This window comes from Mastacembelus armatus, chromosome 22 (genome assembly GCF_900324485.2).
Source record: "Mastacembelus armatus chromosome 22, fMasArm1.2, whole genome shotgun sequence".
Classification (NCBI taxonomy): domain Eukaryota; kingdom Metazoa; phylum Chordata; class Actinopteri; order Synbranchiformes; family Mastacembelidae; genus Mastacembelus; species Mastacembelus armatus.
Window position 1 is genome coordinate 513,403 of NC_046654.1, and position 15,163 is coordinate 528,565.

Below are 15,163 nucleotides of genomic sequence, written 5' to 3' on the forward strand. Positions count from 1 at the left end.
TAAAAAGGGATCACATCCATTTTGTGCAGGAACAATGAACACAAAGCTGCGGTCGTGCACTTTGTTTCTGTGAAAGCAGAAAAGATTTGATTTGATCTTTTTAAATATCATGACATTTGTCCATAAATGCATCAGCTTTTGTCGACTATAACGGCACAAAATCAGCATCGAAAACCAAAGATCACAGTGGTTGAGGACGTCTCAGCGTCTAAGTATCGGTTAAACAGTCAAATTGATGTCACTTCCTCCATCAGCCGCACTACAAGTCACCTCCAGTGAGGGGGCAAAGGTCAAAGTCAACAGGCGGCAGATATGACAAATGTTCTCATGACCCTGGACTGATGATACGTAACGAAGACGCTGAAGTGAGAAGAAGAGTCTCCCTCCTCTCAGCCAGACTCTGAATTACACTCATGAACAATCATTTTCCACCACTCGCCCTTCGCACAGCGAATCCTCTCAGCCTCAGTCTGACTGATATTAGTCAAATTGCATCATGTGCTTTTAAAGATGACTCTCTTTAAATGCAAGAGGGTGCTGAAAGGAGCGGCGGGCTCAAAGGGAGATCTCTCTCCTCCAAGGTCATCACATATTTTTACTCCAATTTCAATACTTTATGAGCGTGACTGTAATTAAAACGATGGAGTCATCTGTCTCTTGTATTACTTCGTAAGCAGTAATTCAGATCCAGGCTGCTGAAGTTCACGTGGGAACGAAGTTTCTTCTTGTTTGCAGAGCGTCTGCTGGGCAGGGCTTATCAGACAGGACAGGTGGGTTTAGGAGGTTAACGGTTGGACGGTTTTCAAATCGTCACCGATTCAGAGAGACCACAGAGACAACTAACTGGTTTTTAACATTATGCCGTTTGTAGTAGAGATTTCACAGAAACTCACATGATGAAACCGTGTGACCCCTTTTCCTTGTCGGCCTTATTCTGGTATGTTTTTCATGAAACGTTAAAAAGACACGTGTTGTTGCCATAATTCAACAAGCTTGTCTTCTTTCTCTATTTGGTGCTGCCATGTTTGTGCACAACATCCCATCGGTGATGTTTCCTGGGCTTCTCGCTCTCGTTGGCTGTTCTGGGTCTTCTGTCAGAGCAGCCAACGAGAGTCCCGATCAGGGATCAGGGATCAGGACTCATAAATACCAAACGATCGAGGCTCCGACTCAATGAGGAGCAGTAAAATAATCGTATTTACACCACACACCTGAGGCTGAGGATTGTTCAGACAAATAATCTATCAGACCTCGCCCCCACAATCACTGGAGGGTCAAGACTGAGTATAAAATGTTCTAGTGTGTAGGTTCAGCTGAAAATCACTTCCCTTAGCAGTCAAACTATGGTTCAGCAAGTCAAACTAGCAAAGCGGCTCATTCAGGCTTCTGGACGGGGCTGTGGTCCAAAGAGTCTGTTGGTCGTACTCGAGCTCCAAGCTGCTATTAGCAGTTACCCACAGTGCATCAGCATGTACCAGCTTAGGAGCGTTATTCCAGAATCAAACCACATTAACACCTCAAATTAAATTTCACAAGTTGGTCGTGCTGCAGTGCAACGCCTGATAATCCAGAGACAGTAACGTTGTAAAGGGACTAATTACTTTACCTATCAATATGTAATGTATTACATTTACATTCAGTAACAACACTTCACGTTTTCAAACTTTAACACAGAAATGAGATTTGACCAATCTTTCCTTGGGGCTGTCGGACAAATAGTTCAGTAAAAACTGTGTTTGCTGCAGACCTTCTTTGTCAAAGTGACATTTGCTTTTGGTCAGAGCTGATAGAGTCCAATCCAGTGAATGACGACGTGTCTCTTTACTCATCCTGCAGAAGAACTCGACAGGTAGAGAAACACCCACTATAAAGCATTAGCATATGGAAAAGCATGAGGCTGCTGTGAAACTTCGCAGTGAGAGAAAGTCGGAACAGATCGATCCAGACTCCCCGGTGGAGGAAGAGGCAGGTGATGAACGGAGGATCGACGCTGAAGGAGGACTAAGGCAAAGCATGTGCCTCAAGGAGGAGAAGATGTAAACAAATGGAAAAGCTCAGCCGGACACACCGGACACACATGGCTTACTGCCCTGCATGTAAACACGTCCTCTGACGACCTGAGTTACCACAGAGCAGGTAAACACACCGAGCGTCTGTGCAGGAAACGAGCAGGCCTGTTACCTGATGTAAGCCCCACCTCCTCCTGGGAAACGCTCATACAAATTCATACGAGCCGTGCCGGCCCCTCCTCGTTCCCTCTCCTTTTATTCCTCCTCTTTCTCCAGACAAATTAACATTAAAGAACACATACATGAATCCTAATCCTCTGTCTTCGCTCTCTCCGCTCACATTATCATTGGGGATCACTCCTTCACATTCGTACGCGTCGGTCTGAAACCTCTCCATCCCTTCTCTGCACTTTTCTTTGGACAAATTAACATTGCTAAATACTCATGAACATTCAAACACGTCCCTACATCCCCTGCCTCTCTTTTTCTTTCTTTCTCTCCATCTCTGTCTTTCTAGGCACATTAACAGGGGAGAACAAACACCTTTGTCCTCAGCCCCTCCTTCTCTGCTCTTCTTCTTTCTCTGGTCAAATTAACTTTGGGAATCACTGACGCCACATCCTATCCTTTTATCTTTATGGCAAATTAACACTGGGAAACACCCATTCATGGTTCAGATCTTCTTTTCTTCTCTCTCTGCAGGCAAATTGACACTGACGACCACAAAGATGTCCTCTCATCCTCCATCTCTTTCCATCTCTGGACTGGTGCATGGAGACACTCGGTTAAAGGTTTGCAGAAAGTCAAAGAAAAAAAAAAAAAAGAACAAAAACCTCAAATGTGAAACTCCAATTAATTTGAAGCCCCCTCCCTCACACACACATCACCAGCACCAATCAGCCAAGAATAAATCCGCGGCAGATCTAATTACAGCGCCGTCTCCGAAGACCCCGGCCGCCGCGAAGCCAATCTTCCCCTCCTTGTTTGAACAGGCTGATGAACTAAGGGACTCGATGGATATCAAGTCATTTTGTTTAATTTATAAATGGATTTTCCCCTAATACTTAAATTATCATCAGCATGAGAGAGAGAGAGAAGCACAATGAAAAGCATTTGGAAGGTAAAAAGTCTTTAACATGCGGTGTGGGAGAGGATGGAGGGATGGAGGAGGCGATGCAAAGAATCCCAATGAGCAATGTGTCCTTTCGCAGTTTACGGCTGTGATGACTTTTCAATGTGGCACACTAATTATGTTCAGACTTGAAGCAGGGAATGCTGGGATACTGGAGTACAGCATCAAGGCGGGTGGTGAGCGAGACGTGACGGGACCAGAAACATCTAAACTGACGTGGATTTATTTAAAAGAATGTGATAAACTCTTATGTCAGTGCATCACACAGTCAGCAGCCTGTTAGCGTAGCTTAGCATGAAGCATAAATAAATCTGCCAACCAGCTTCCAAGCATAAACCTTTCAGTCTTTATGCTAAGCTAAGTGCTAAGCTAAGCTAACTAGCAGCTGGCAGCTCCAATGTCCATCTGCTTTCAAAAACTTGTGTCAGTGTTTTCAGTGGTTACACTTTGACTGGTCGCCTTTCACTTCAATTAGCACTTCCTGCTTCGCCTCTTATCTATATTTCACCTCATCTAAGAGCTTCGACATCACATCGTTTATCTTCACTGTTTCTGTCAGAACGGAAACTTTTATGTTTTGATTTCTAATAATGACCTGCTGCCTTTCTATCCATTATTCCTCGTCCTCCAGTCTCACCGCCCTGTGGGACAAATCTGCACGTCCCGGCGTTTCCTACCTGGTTCGGGTGTCTCAGAATGCGACGACGATGAAGCCGAGGACGCCCCGTCTTCGTTGACGGCTCCCTGGGACAGAGACATCCCTCGGCCCGGAGGAAGCTTCATGCCGAGCTGCTCTGCCATCTCCACGTGGTCGCCGGGGTGGATGTAATCGAACACGCTGCTGCCGGTCAGCTCCACCTGCAGAAAACCACAGAGATGAGAGTTAAACTTCCTCTCGTCCTCTTGTCCTTCAGCTTTTACCTTTTTCCTCCACATCATCTTGTTTCCCAACGATTCTCTCTGTTGTTCTGGGTCCCATGCAGGTAAAGCAAGGTGACGTTAGAGAGGGTTTCTCAGTAAATGTTGGAAATGGTTCTGTCAATAATGAACCAACACCTCAGTTTGTGTCAACAGAAATGTTTAACATGTGACTTTGTATTTCCTGATAAATGTCTTTGCTTTTGGAAATTAGGCTGGAAAAAAAAAAAGAAGTGAAAATTTCTGCAAACCAACCAACCTGAAAAAATTACCCATCATCCTCATCAGCCTCCTCCTCATTTTTAATCATATTTATTCCCTTTGATTCTTTTCTTCTGCCGTTTCTTTCCCCATTTCTACTCGACCATCAGATCTATCATCCCTTCCTCCCCCCGTACATCTCCACCCACAGATGTCAGCAAATCCCCGTCTTCATCTCTTCCCTCTCTATCTTTTCATCTCCCTCGTCCCCTATACATTTTCCCACTTCTCCACCTCCTCATCCAACTTCTCCTCCTCTAACTCCTCATCCTTTCTTTCCAGCTCTTCCTCCTCCTCTAATCCGTCCCCCAGATACTGTGGAGAATCAGCAGCGGCTTTACTTTCTCATGGAAATGGAAAAATAAGCTTCTTCTTCTTATTAAATAAATACAGAGTCCCTTCACCTTAAAGACTCTCATTAGCGGCGATAGAGGCGGATTTGTCTTCGTTAATTGGGGATGAGACGAGGGAGCGTCGCCAAAACCACAGCTACACACACACACACGCACACACACACACCATGTGGAAACACACTCATGTCAAGGTTACAAATACACACAAAGCATCATGTGACGGTCGGCTGTTTTGTTTGTGCATTTTCTTTGTGGTGCATCTAAAACACTGTGCACATTTATTTCCACATGCTAATCTAGTTATGCACGAGTGTGTGTGTGTTAGTGTGTGTGCAGGTTTTTGGGGGTCCACTGGGACAAATGGGATTACATGGGTGTAATCCCTTTAATAAGAAATCCCTTTAAGGCAATTTAGTCCCCTCATAAAATCTCATCTGGAGCAGAAAGTGATGATTAAGAAATGAGAGTGAATCACACACAAACACACAAACCCTGCACCAGTGAGAGTTAGTGTTCATGTTTACACGTTACCGTGCTAATTGGATCTACATTGTTCTTCCTCGCAATAACATGCAGACTTTTAATCAATTAAAACTTGGCAGAACTATTTTACATAATGTCAGTGTTGGAGCTAATTACACAGGAACAAACGCAGGAGTCAGAGAGTCACTGCAACAAGACTTTAAAAGAGTGAAGATGCAGAGAAGCAGCGTGTTGCTGCAGACGGACGTGTCAGTTCAGACGCTGTTTCAGTTTAGCTTCACTTGACACAACTTCCTGTCTGAGCTGGAAGCATCGGTACAAGTATATTTAAGTATTTGCAGTAAAAGTAGTTGTTGAAGTACTGTAGAGAAATCAAGCTGACATGCTGGTTGCTTTATAAACACTGAGTTAAATGTCATTTGAAATGGAAGCAGCTTGATTAAAAATTCAATCAAATCAGTGTCAGTGAAACTGAAGCTATTAAAGCAATTAAAATTTAATCCAAACAGTTTTGAGTGTATGAGAAATCTAAGTGGCTCGAAGCTAAAAACAGAACAATCCGATGATCAGTTATGTCTAAAACTGATATTTTTCTAGGTACAACTAACATTTTTCCTGCGGTTTCTCCCAATAACAAAAATAAATTAACCCAAATCTTCATCCTTCACTGCGGTAAAAGCAGAAAACCCTGCACACAGACCAACATCTGTCAGTATGTTTCTGCATCAGCTCCTTCATGGCAAAGTGCAATATGTTTCCTTGGCAAATAAAGTGACTGTGATTTAACAGGGTTTGTGCCAGGGTCTGTTTTTTCACCAAAACACACGCTGAAGATGTATGGCAACCCCAGTTTTTTAATCAGCCCGAAACCTTGGCAAACTCAACCACTATACATTATCCTTCCAGCCCTTCACAAAGAGGTTGGCCAAGTGATTTAATACCATTATACTGTTTCTTTCTCTCCCCAGAGTCTTTTGTGTTTATGGGACAGCAGGCAGTCAGGTTCCAGCCTTCAGATCTAAGCCAGCTGCTGGCAAATGATCAAAAGATGTTGGAAAGACAAATATGTTTTCAACTTTGTGTCTGCTGAGGATCTGGGTCATCAACTTTGGAGCTATAACATTATTTATGTTGCACCTCTGTAAGTCGATTTTGGGACATTAACGGGGCGGGGCTGCGGCCGAACGGGCCGAGCGAGGCGCCGCAGCACCGACGGCGTCCGCGAGGAAACCTCCACGCTGCCGTCAGCCTCACTCTGGGTTTTGATGTTGTTTGTCTGTTCAGAGTCTTGAGATAAAACTTATTAAAACACGACAGAGACGGCGGCGTTATCGCTTCACTCGCCCTCTGAGACAAGGACATCAAGTGACAAAACACAATGAGAGTGACGATGATAACCACGTCCAACAAGCAGAGAGTGTGTGTGAGGATATCTGTCCTTCCTCTTATCAGCGTCTTCTCCATATTTTAGGACGAGTGTGTGTGTGTGTGTGTGTGTGTGTGTGTGTGTGTGTGTGTGAAATGGACGAGGCTGCTGTCAGCTGTAATTACTGCAGAGCTGCAGTTCCATCACTGCTGCTGTTCAGCTGGGTGCAACCTTTATTTAAAACAGGACTGTCGACAGAAAAACCACCACTATTACAACTCTTCCCATAACATAACGTGACTACGGGTGCACTTTAAAATGGAGGAGCCACTTCTCTCTTACTAACTAATACCAGACAGTGGGGGTTGTTCCAAAAAGCTATGAACCAGAGAAGCTTCAGTAAAATCTGCTTTAAGCCCAGTGACTTCTAAAACAACAGACTGGATGTTTCATAAAACACCTGAACAGGTGATTCTCCTCCTGCTGCTCACAGCACAATGCACAGCTGCAGGTGCTGCAGCCAAGAATGAAAACAGGAAGTCGAATTTGGAATTTCAGCTGAAGTTTCATCCATCATCTAGACCCCCTTATTCCTTAACCAGGGTCCCAGGGACCTGCTGGAGCCTATCCCAGCTCTCTCTGGGTGAAAGGCAGGGGTCCACCCTGGACAGGTCCCCAGTCCATCACAGGGCCACATAGAGACCAACAACCTCACACACTCACACTCACTCCTATGGGCAATTTAGAGTCACCAATCAACCTGACATACATGTTTTTGGACTGTGGGAGGAAACCAGAGGACCTGGAGAAAACCCACACAAGCACAGGGAGAACATGCAAACTCCACACAGAAAGGCCCCTGATGGGTTTCAAACCAGGAACCTTCTTGTTGTGAGGCAACAGTGCTAACCACTAATCCCACCGTGCTACCCCGCTTCTATTTTCTTTTCCATATTAGAAAATAACAAAAGGGGGACGTCTGTTTTGTCATTCATCCTGCAAACACAAAGAACTGGCCACAGGTCAGCTTCTCTAACCTGTCGAGCCGATTAATAAGATTTTATAGACACCGATGACATTATTGATCCTGCTTATTGATCCAATTCTGTTGTTTCCTGATCAGTTTTCTGTGTAAAAACACAAAAATAGGCCCACATGAGTTTTCAGTGTCAGCACTGGTGGAAACATTTTACTATCAAAGTTGCGACTTGGTGAAGTATAAGAAAAGTTTAACTGAGTCATAATCACATTTCACTGGCCACAAATTCCAAGTTAAGTGAAATTTCAGCCCAAACAGAGAAAAGACATGAAAGCTGAAGTGCTGAATTCCCATAACTCATACTCTGGACTGTGACCTGGACCCTCGAGCAGGCCTGAACCCTCCGGCAGGTCTCTGAACATGTGAGGACCAGTCAACGTGTCCTCACTATGATGAATATAAATCTACACAGTAAGATGCTCTCACACACACACACCTCAGTGAAAACAGTAAAAAACCTTTGTGTGACTTTGCAAAGTACTAATCAAATAAATTGATGTTGGCTCGCAGGGTTCAGAATTAATTACAGCATTAAACATGAGCTAAGTGGGGTAATATTCCAAGTTTGATAGTGCATAATTACTCTGATGTTAATGATTCATGGGGCGCCGGCCTCTGTTAGCACAGACGAGCGAGAAGGAACCACAGACCTGAGCTACGGTGTCAAAACACTCGGCAGAGAAACTTGAAACGAGGAGCGATGAAAACATTTAGCTGCTTCGGATTTTCTTCATGTGATGGTTGTAGATTTAGAAAAAAACATGATTAAGCTTTAATCATCCATCCATCATCTAGACCCCCTTAGTCCTAACCAGGGTCCCAGGGATCTGCTGGAGCCTATCCCAGCTCTCTCTGGGTGAAAGGCAGGGGTCCACCCTGGACAGGTCCCCAGTCCATCACAGGGCCTCTAATCAAACGTCCCCATATAAATAAAATCCAGTGTAACATCCTGGATTAACTCACCAGGTGGACTGTGAAAGTACTTATGGGGTCAGGACTGGACTTTCAAACAGTCCCATCGCTGCTTTTTCTCACTGTCTCAGCACAAATATATTGATCGCAGCAGGATCAAGACGGATGAGAACTTATGGAAACTACAGATAAATAACCTTAAAAATATACTATGGAAATTTATTATATATAAGCATCAGTGAAATTAAAGGAAAGTACTGCATTAAATACTTCAAATAATAAGCACAAAGTTAACTGAGACTAAATGACAAAGTTGTAACTAAATAAATCTGAAACTGCAGCACTGACCAGTTTATTTTTTTCAGAATTAAAATTGTTTTTAGGTCAGACTTGGTCCAACTGTTAATCTAACCTTTAACATTTGACCTGCAGGTTTCTCTTTTTTTAAAATCTGATTTGAAACTACAGGAAATCTCTGTTCAGCTCCTATGAACGTTGTTATACCTGATGATTAATCGAGTTATTGTTGTTTAAGGTGAAGAAAAATAAAAGTACCAGGGAAAACAGCTTTGGTGACTTCAGTCTCTGTTTGTGTTCGTGTTTCTGTGTTAGTGGACGAAACACATTAGATGTGTATGACGTGCACACGGCGTCTGCGACCGCGCACAGGAGCCGCAGGTGTGATGTGTGTGTGTGTGTGTGTGTGTGTTAGATGACAGCACCGGTGTGTTATCAGTCAGATGAATGGTGACGAATAAGTAGAGTAGTATGAACACACACACACACACACACACACACACACACAGACACACACAGACACACACAGACACACACAGACACACACACACACACTGTGCCTATATCCAAGACACTTTCCTTGTCAACAGCTCAGAGGATGACAAATGAACGGTCCATTATGAACTGTTTTCCACAGTGTGAGTGAGTGTGTGAGTGTGTGTGAGTGAGTGTGTGTGTGTGTGTGTGTGTCAGCCGCCCTCTGATAGATGGTGATTTATTAGGCAAAACAAAACAGTGAAAGCAATCACATCATCTTGACGAGAGAGCGGGAGAGAGAGGTGAGCAGAGATGAACAGTGAGAGGAGTCACAGAGGAAGGATAAAGAGTTTTCTGTTGAAAATCAGACCAAAACATATTTTATTTATTTATGTGCATGTTGTTAATTTCACCATCGACACTCTGATAAAACCGGCTCACGTTAGTTTCCTCTGCTGTTCAAGACACATTGACTCTCTAATTTCATAGTTTTGACGTCTTCAGTGTTAATTTCCACTGTAGGAAACACCAGAATCTGTGTGTCCAAACCTTCACAGGTGCTGGGGTGATGCTGTAAGTGTGTCTGTGTAGTGGAGGGGGTTATGGGTAATTTAAAGTCACAGCTCCTAAATCTCAGCTATGCATTATGCAGACAACACAACACGACATGACACAGTGCAGCTTTAACTTTAACACTGATCTTAAAGTGAACGAGTGTGATGAAAAACAAACACATGCACGGACACACTACACTTTCAGACTTAGACGATTTGTTTGTGTCGTCAGTTCAGTTTTTATCCGTCTCATCAGACGTCTGTCCTGTCCTCTCTCTCTCTCTCTCTCTCTCTCTCAGCCCGAATATTTTCAGCATCTGTTGCCTGCTCACTAAATCCACTGAGCAGCTCTAAAGACCTGAAAATCTCTCCTCTGTTCTCCCCAAATCTCACAACAATGGCGGTCTTTGAACGTCGAGATCGAGGGCCCCAGACGCTGATAAGCCCGGTGTCGACCGTCCAAACGCCAGGGCCAATCCCTGCCACCCAGTGCATTATGGGACTGTGATAAGGACACAATGGAGGAGCACTTTTATCATGTTTCTCATGCTAATACAGCCACCGCTGCTTATTCCTTTTATTGAGGAGATTTCGTTTGTTTGCTGTGCTAATGACTCGTGCAGAGCGTCAGGTGGAGTGTGTGTGCAGACGCTCGAGGCTTCATCTCATCCATCAGGCAGAAAGGTCCTTGGGGCAAAAAGGCTCAGCCACACACAGATAAATAGCCCTGAGGTTATACTGTGTGTGCAAATCTAGATGCCACTCTGCTTTATGCATGTGGGCGACACACACCGAAGGGCTGTGCTCCTCTAAAAAATGACACTCAACAGTATCGGAAAGGTGACGGCACCTGGAACGCATTTTTATCAAGCTGAGCACAGGAAACGTTTATCACAGGGACGTAGAGAACAACGTTCTCAGCATGTTCCCCACACAGGGTTAAATTTATCAATGAAAACTAAGACAAAAACTATTTGATGGCAACTGATGAAAACAGGGCAAAATATAAATTTAGCAACATCAGTGTGAGCATAAAAAAAGAAAAGAGAGATAGGGAAGAGAAAAGCGAGGGGGGTGGGGTCGGGCGAGAGGATCCTCTCTCCATTAAACACTAATATACGAGCCTGCAGCCATAATAAAAGTATATTTATTATAAATATCCTCCATTCATTTCTCCAGCAGCGTTTACAGCCGGCAGTAAGCAGCCATTTTAATACTGCAGCTCCACTCTGAACATTTCTCAGCTGAAGGACCCTGCTCACACTGAGGGACTGTGCTGCTTTCAAGTGCGTCTGCTGAGAAGAGGAAAATAAAGATCATCTTTGTTGTTTTATCATCCACTAATAAAGCTGAGAATAAACAGTCCTGTCAACAGCCCCCGCTGGGACCTGCTCTCAGTTTGTATTCAACTTAGACATCCTGGACATTGTGGATTATCAACGTGTGTGTGTGTTGGTTTAGACACATCAAGCTTTTGTTTCTGTTTTGGTCTGACAGCTCCGGGACCAAATCTATTATTTCTCTGAATTCAAGTTCTGCAAAGATGAGCCACGATTATTCAAATGATCTGGTAAAATGTTGTAATAAAAAGTGTCTGCAAGCTGGAAGAAAATCAAAGTAGAATCAATTATAAGTAATTAAAAAAACACTATGATATTTCACCATACTTTAATATTACGAGCTGATTAATCATAATTCAACCATTATTGATTAAACATGTCGTACTATTATCACCATTATAGATCTGTTTACTTTGACCGATTCTTTTTACTGTTTCTTTTTCTAAATGCTGTTAATGAAACTCAGTAATAAATGTCTCCAGTGGCCATTAAAGACGTAAACGGCCTCTGTCTCCTGAAACGCCCAAAGGCTTTTAATGTGAAGCAGATGGAGGAAGCACTGTGTAGCAAAGCAACAACAAAAACACCGACACAAACAAGAGTTTTACTGCAGTGTGATCAAATATACAACTGGAGAAGTTAGAAAAGGAAATCTAAACGTGTATCTCAACGTGAAACCGCTGGTTATGAAAATTAAACACCTACAAATGTGTCACAATAAAAGCCTTTCACAGAAGGAAGGGGTTTTTGCCCTCTGAACAGTGTTAAGGCTTTTAATTTGAAGGAGGCAGGAAACAGGAGCAGTGGAAAGCAAACAGGTCTCAGATATGATAGAAGAGGAACGACAAAATGAAAACACGGCTGCCTGGTTGAACAAAGGCTGTGGCTGACGACGTGAACAAGCCACGAGCTGGAGACTTTCCAGGTAAACATGAAAAACCTGCTGTGAAAACACGACGAGCGAAAGAATCAAAGAGGAAGTTGTGAGCGAGCGGCCGAGGACGCACAGATGGAGAGAAGAAACAAGTTGCTGCTGAAATGGACTGCAGAGGAATCAATATTAATTCAGATTCAGCCGATCTGATTAAAAAAACACAAGAGCGACAACTTTCACACTGCAGCAGACCGTGTGTGTGTGTGTGTGTGTGTGTGTGTGTGTGTGTGCATGCAAAATAACTCGTCACAACATCTGCAGCATCAAAGATGAGAAGTCAGAACATCATTAATACACAGAGAGCAACAAAGACCTGCCTGTGTGCAGCAGGCTTTGTATTATTTGGCTTTAATTTTCTATAAATGGGAGAGTGTGTGTTGTATGCTGCTCGTGTTGCTACTGTTTTCTGTGGACAACCAGCGTGCATGCGTGTGCGTGTGTGCGTGTGTGTGTGTGTGTGTGTGTGTCTACAGGCCAATTAATTGAGCAGAGATTGGAATGCGTCGCTGCAGCCCGTTGTGAGCCCCTACAGGGCTTTAAATGCAGACAAACAGTCACACAAAGACAAAAGGCGCATGCATACAAACACACACACACACACACACACACACACACACACACACACACACACACACACACACACAGAAATGCTAGAATACATGAAAAACACGGGGCCATGTCACAACACACACACAGACACACACAGTGGTGTTCCCTCAGGATCTCCACATTCAACTGCTGTGACCTTGACAAGAACAACACAAACTGCTGCTCGCTCGCTCTCTCTCTCTCTCTCTCTCTCTCTCTCTCTCTCCCTCTCCATGTTTCTCTGGCTCGATCTCTCTGTTTTTTAACTTCCATTAAAGTGTGTCCTCCTCGCTCTTCTTCTCTGTTTCTTTTTCACTTTCTTCATCTCTGCCTTCCCACTTTCTCTGCTGTGTTCTGTATTTTCAAACTGTCCTCGCTGTCTCTTTCTTCGCCTCCTTCCTCCCAAACTACACCTCCCTCCTCCGGCAGAACAAACATCACCCTGATCAGAATACACTTTACAGCCCGACTTATGTTTCTGTGTCAGGAAGTTACGACTTTAGCTTCACAGCCTAAACACAAACAGGAACAGTCGAAGTTTTCCACAGGTTTCTGACGCTGTGTCTCAGCGAACAGGCTGCTCCTCCAGTCACTTCAGTCCCAGAGCCAAGTGGATCTGAGTTCACTCATTTGATACAGAAAAAAACATATAGACCTGGTGATTCTTAAGCAGGTTCTGGAGTCTAAGTGGATTTATGGAGGTTCATTCTGGATGTGCTTTAGAGATAATGAGGTCCTCAGGAACTGGTATTAAAATGTGTTTCATGTGTGCAGAGGTGATACCTTAAAATGTCGTCTGAAACAGAGAGTTTGTTTGTCTGCACCTGGAGCCCACTTCTGCTGCTCGACACTGACAAACGGTTTGAAACAAACACACAGTCCAAGGGACCAAACCTTGGCCACTGGTGTGGCTGATCTGGACATCTGGCCAGCTGTTGGCCTGCGGTACCATCACATACCAGCTGATGTGTCTTATTATTGAATAGGTGTTATCAGCACACATCAGTCCTATTTCTATAGGTCAGTAGGGGCCTACTACACCTACTGGAGGCAATGAGAGTCAATGCGATTAGCATTAGCATTAGCATCTGACATAAGTGTTTGTTTTATTTCCTAAACCTCACCAACAAGTTTTAATGCCTAAATATAACTGAGTAGCTGAGTCACGTTTAAACTTAACTTACGTAATGTACGTAGGTTTATGGGATAAAAACGACCTACTGAACCTACCAGAAGGTTCCAGTAGGTTCTAGTAGGTGAGTAGGGACCTACTGGCCAATAACTATAACTGGCTTTTGAATAACATGACAACAGACCGACTGGAAAGAAATGTGTAAAATCAAGGACTACAAAATAAAAGTTTAACCAGCTTTGTCATTATTTTCACAACATTTTCATTTAAATCAGCGTTTGCTCATCTCAGACACATTTCTGCCTCCAGATGCACAAACACAAACACGCCCACAGAAAAGGGATTTCTCAAAATGTCAGTTTTATCAACACACACACTCAGACACACACAGCAGAGGTGACAGCAGCTCCCTCTGTGGAGTTTTCAAGGACTCATCAGCTGCTGCCTCTCACCTTTAAACACACACACACACACACACACACACACACAAACTGCTTGTCTTCATACACAGAACAGGGGCCGAGAGCCGACACTCCTTTTCATAAATGCTGAAATAATCCAAATGTGTGTTTTGCTGAGAATAAAGAAATAGAAATGTGTTCCAAATATTCACACACACACTCACTTCCACATATTCCGATCATTAATCCGCCACTGAAATAGTCCAAACAAATGCACAGTTTTCTCCTAAATAACGAACAGCTAAAACCCTAAATAACAGACTCCCCCCGTCCTCTCTGAGAAGTCCCCCCCCCCCGTCACAGGTGAGAGCTGCATCTCAGCACCTGCAAAACAACAGGGAGCAGCTGCTGCCGTCGCCTTTTGGCTGCGTCTGATTATGTATGAGTTGTCTATTAGATAGGGATTTAGGGAACATGAGCTATACTGTATATCTGGATATGATCTGAGGACAATCTGTGGGCTTCAAACAGAGAGGGAGACGCCAGCTGACGGAGAGGCTTCACTATCTGAAATGACTGTTTGTTTTCAATTTCACATTCCAGCTGATTTCGTCTGGATCGGGACACAGAGAGGTTATTACCGACGCCGACGAGCCCGCCAGGACTGGAGAGAGAGTCTGTCAGAGTGTGTTGTCCCACATCACCGAGACTAGATGTGTGCACGTTTAGACCCTGCGGCACGCACGGAGTCCTGTACGTCCGCTGAAATGTTTGTGTTGAGTGCAGCTGCTCGTAAGTGCTGCCTCTGGTATAACACACATTTCTGCACTTCCAAATAAGTCAACGTGAAATCAGCAGAAATATTCCGACTCTCAGGTCCTAGTTTGGTACAATCTCCGCAATGCTGCGTACTGCATTTCCCATAATGCAACGGTTTCATTGTACCTTGACTGCATTACAAGTGGAT

At 43.9% G+C, this 15,163-nt stretch overlaps 1 protein-coding gene across 1 annotated transcript in view; it reads right to left on the reverse strand.

The window, feature by feature from the left end:
• The window catches only part of npas3 (neuronal PAS domain protein 3), a 223,096-nt gene that overhangs the window by 31,537 nt on the left and 176,396 nt on the right, over positions 1 to 15,163 (reverse strand). The window contains 1 exon segment of the mRNA XM_026306705.1: positions 3,819 to 3,999. Within this exon segment, the coding sequence (XP_026162490.1) occupies positions 3,819 to 3,999 (181 nt within the window).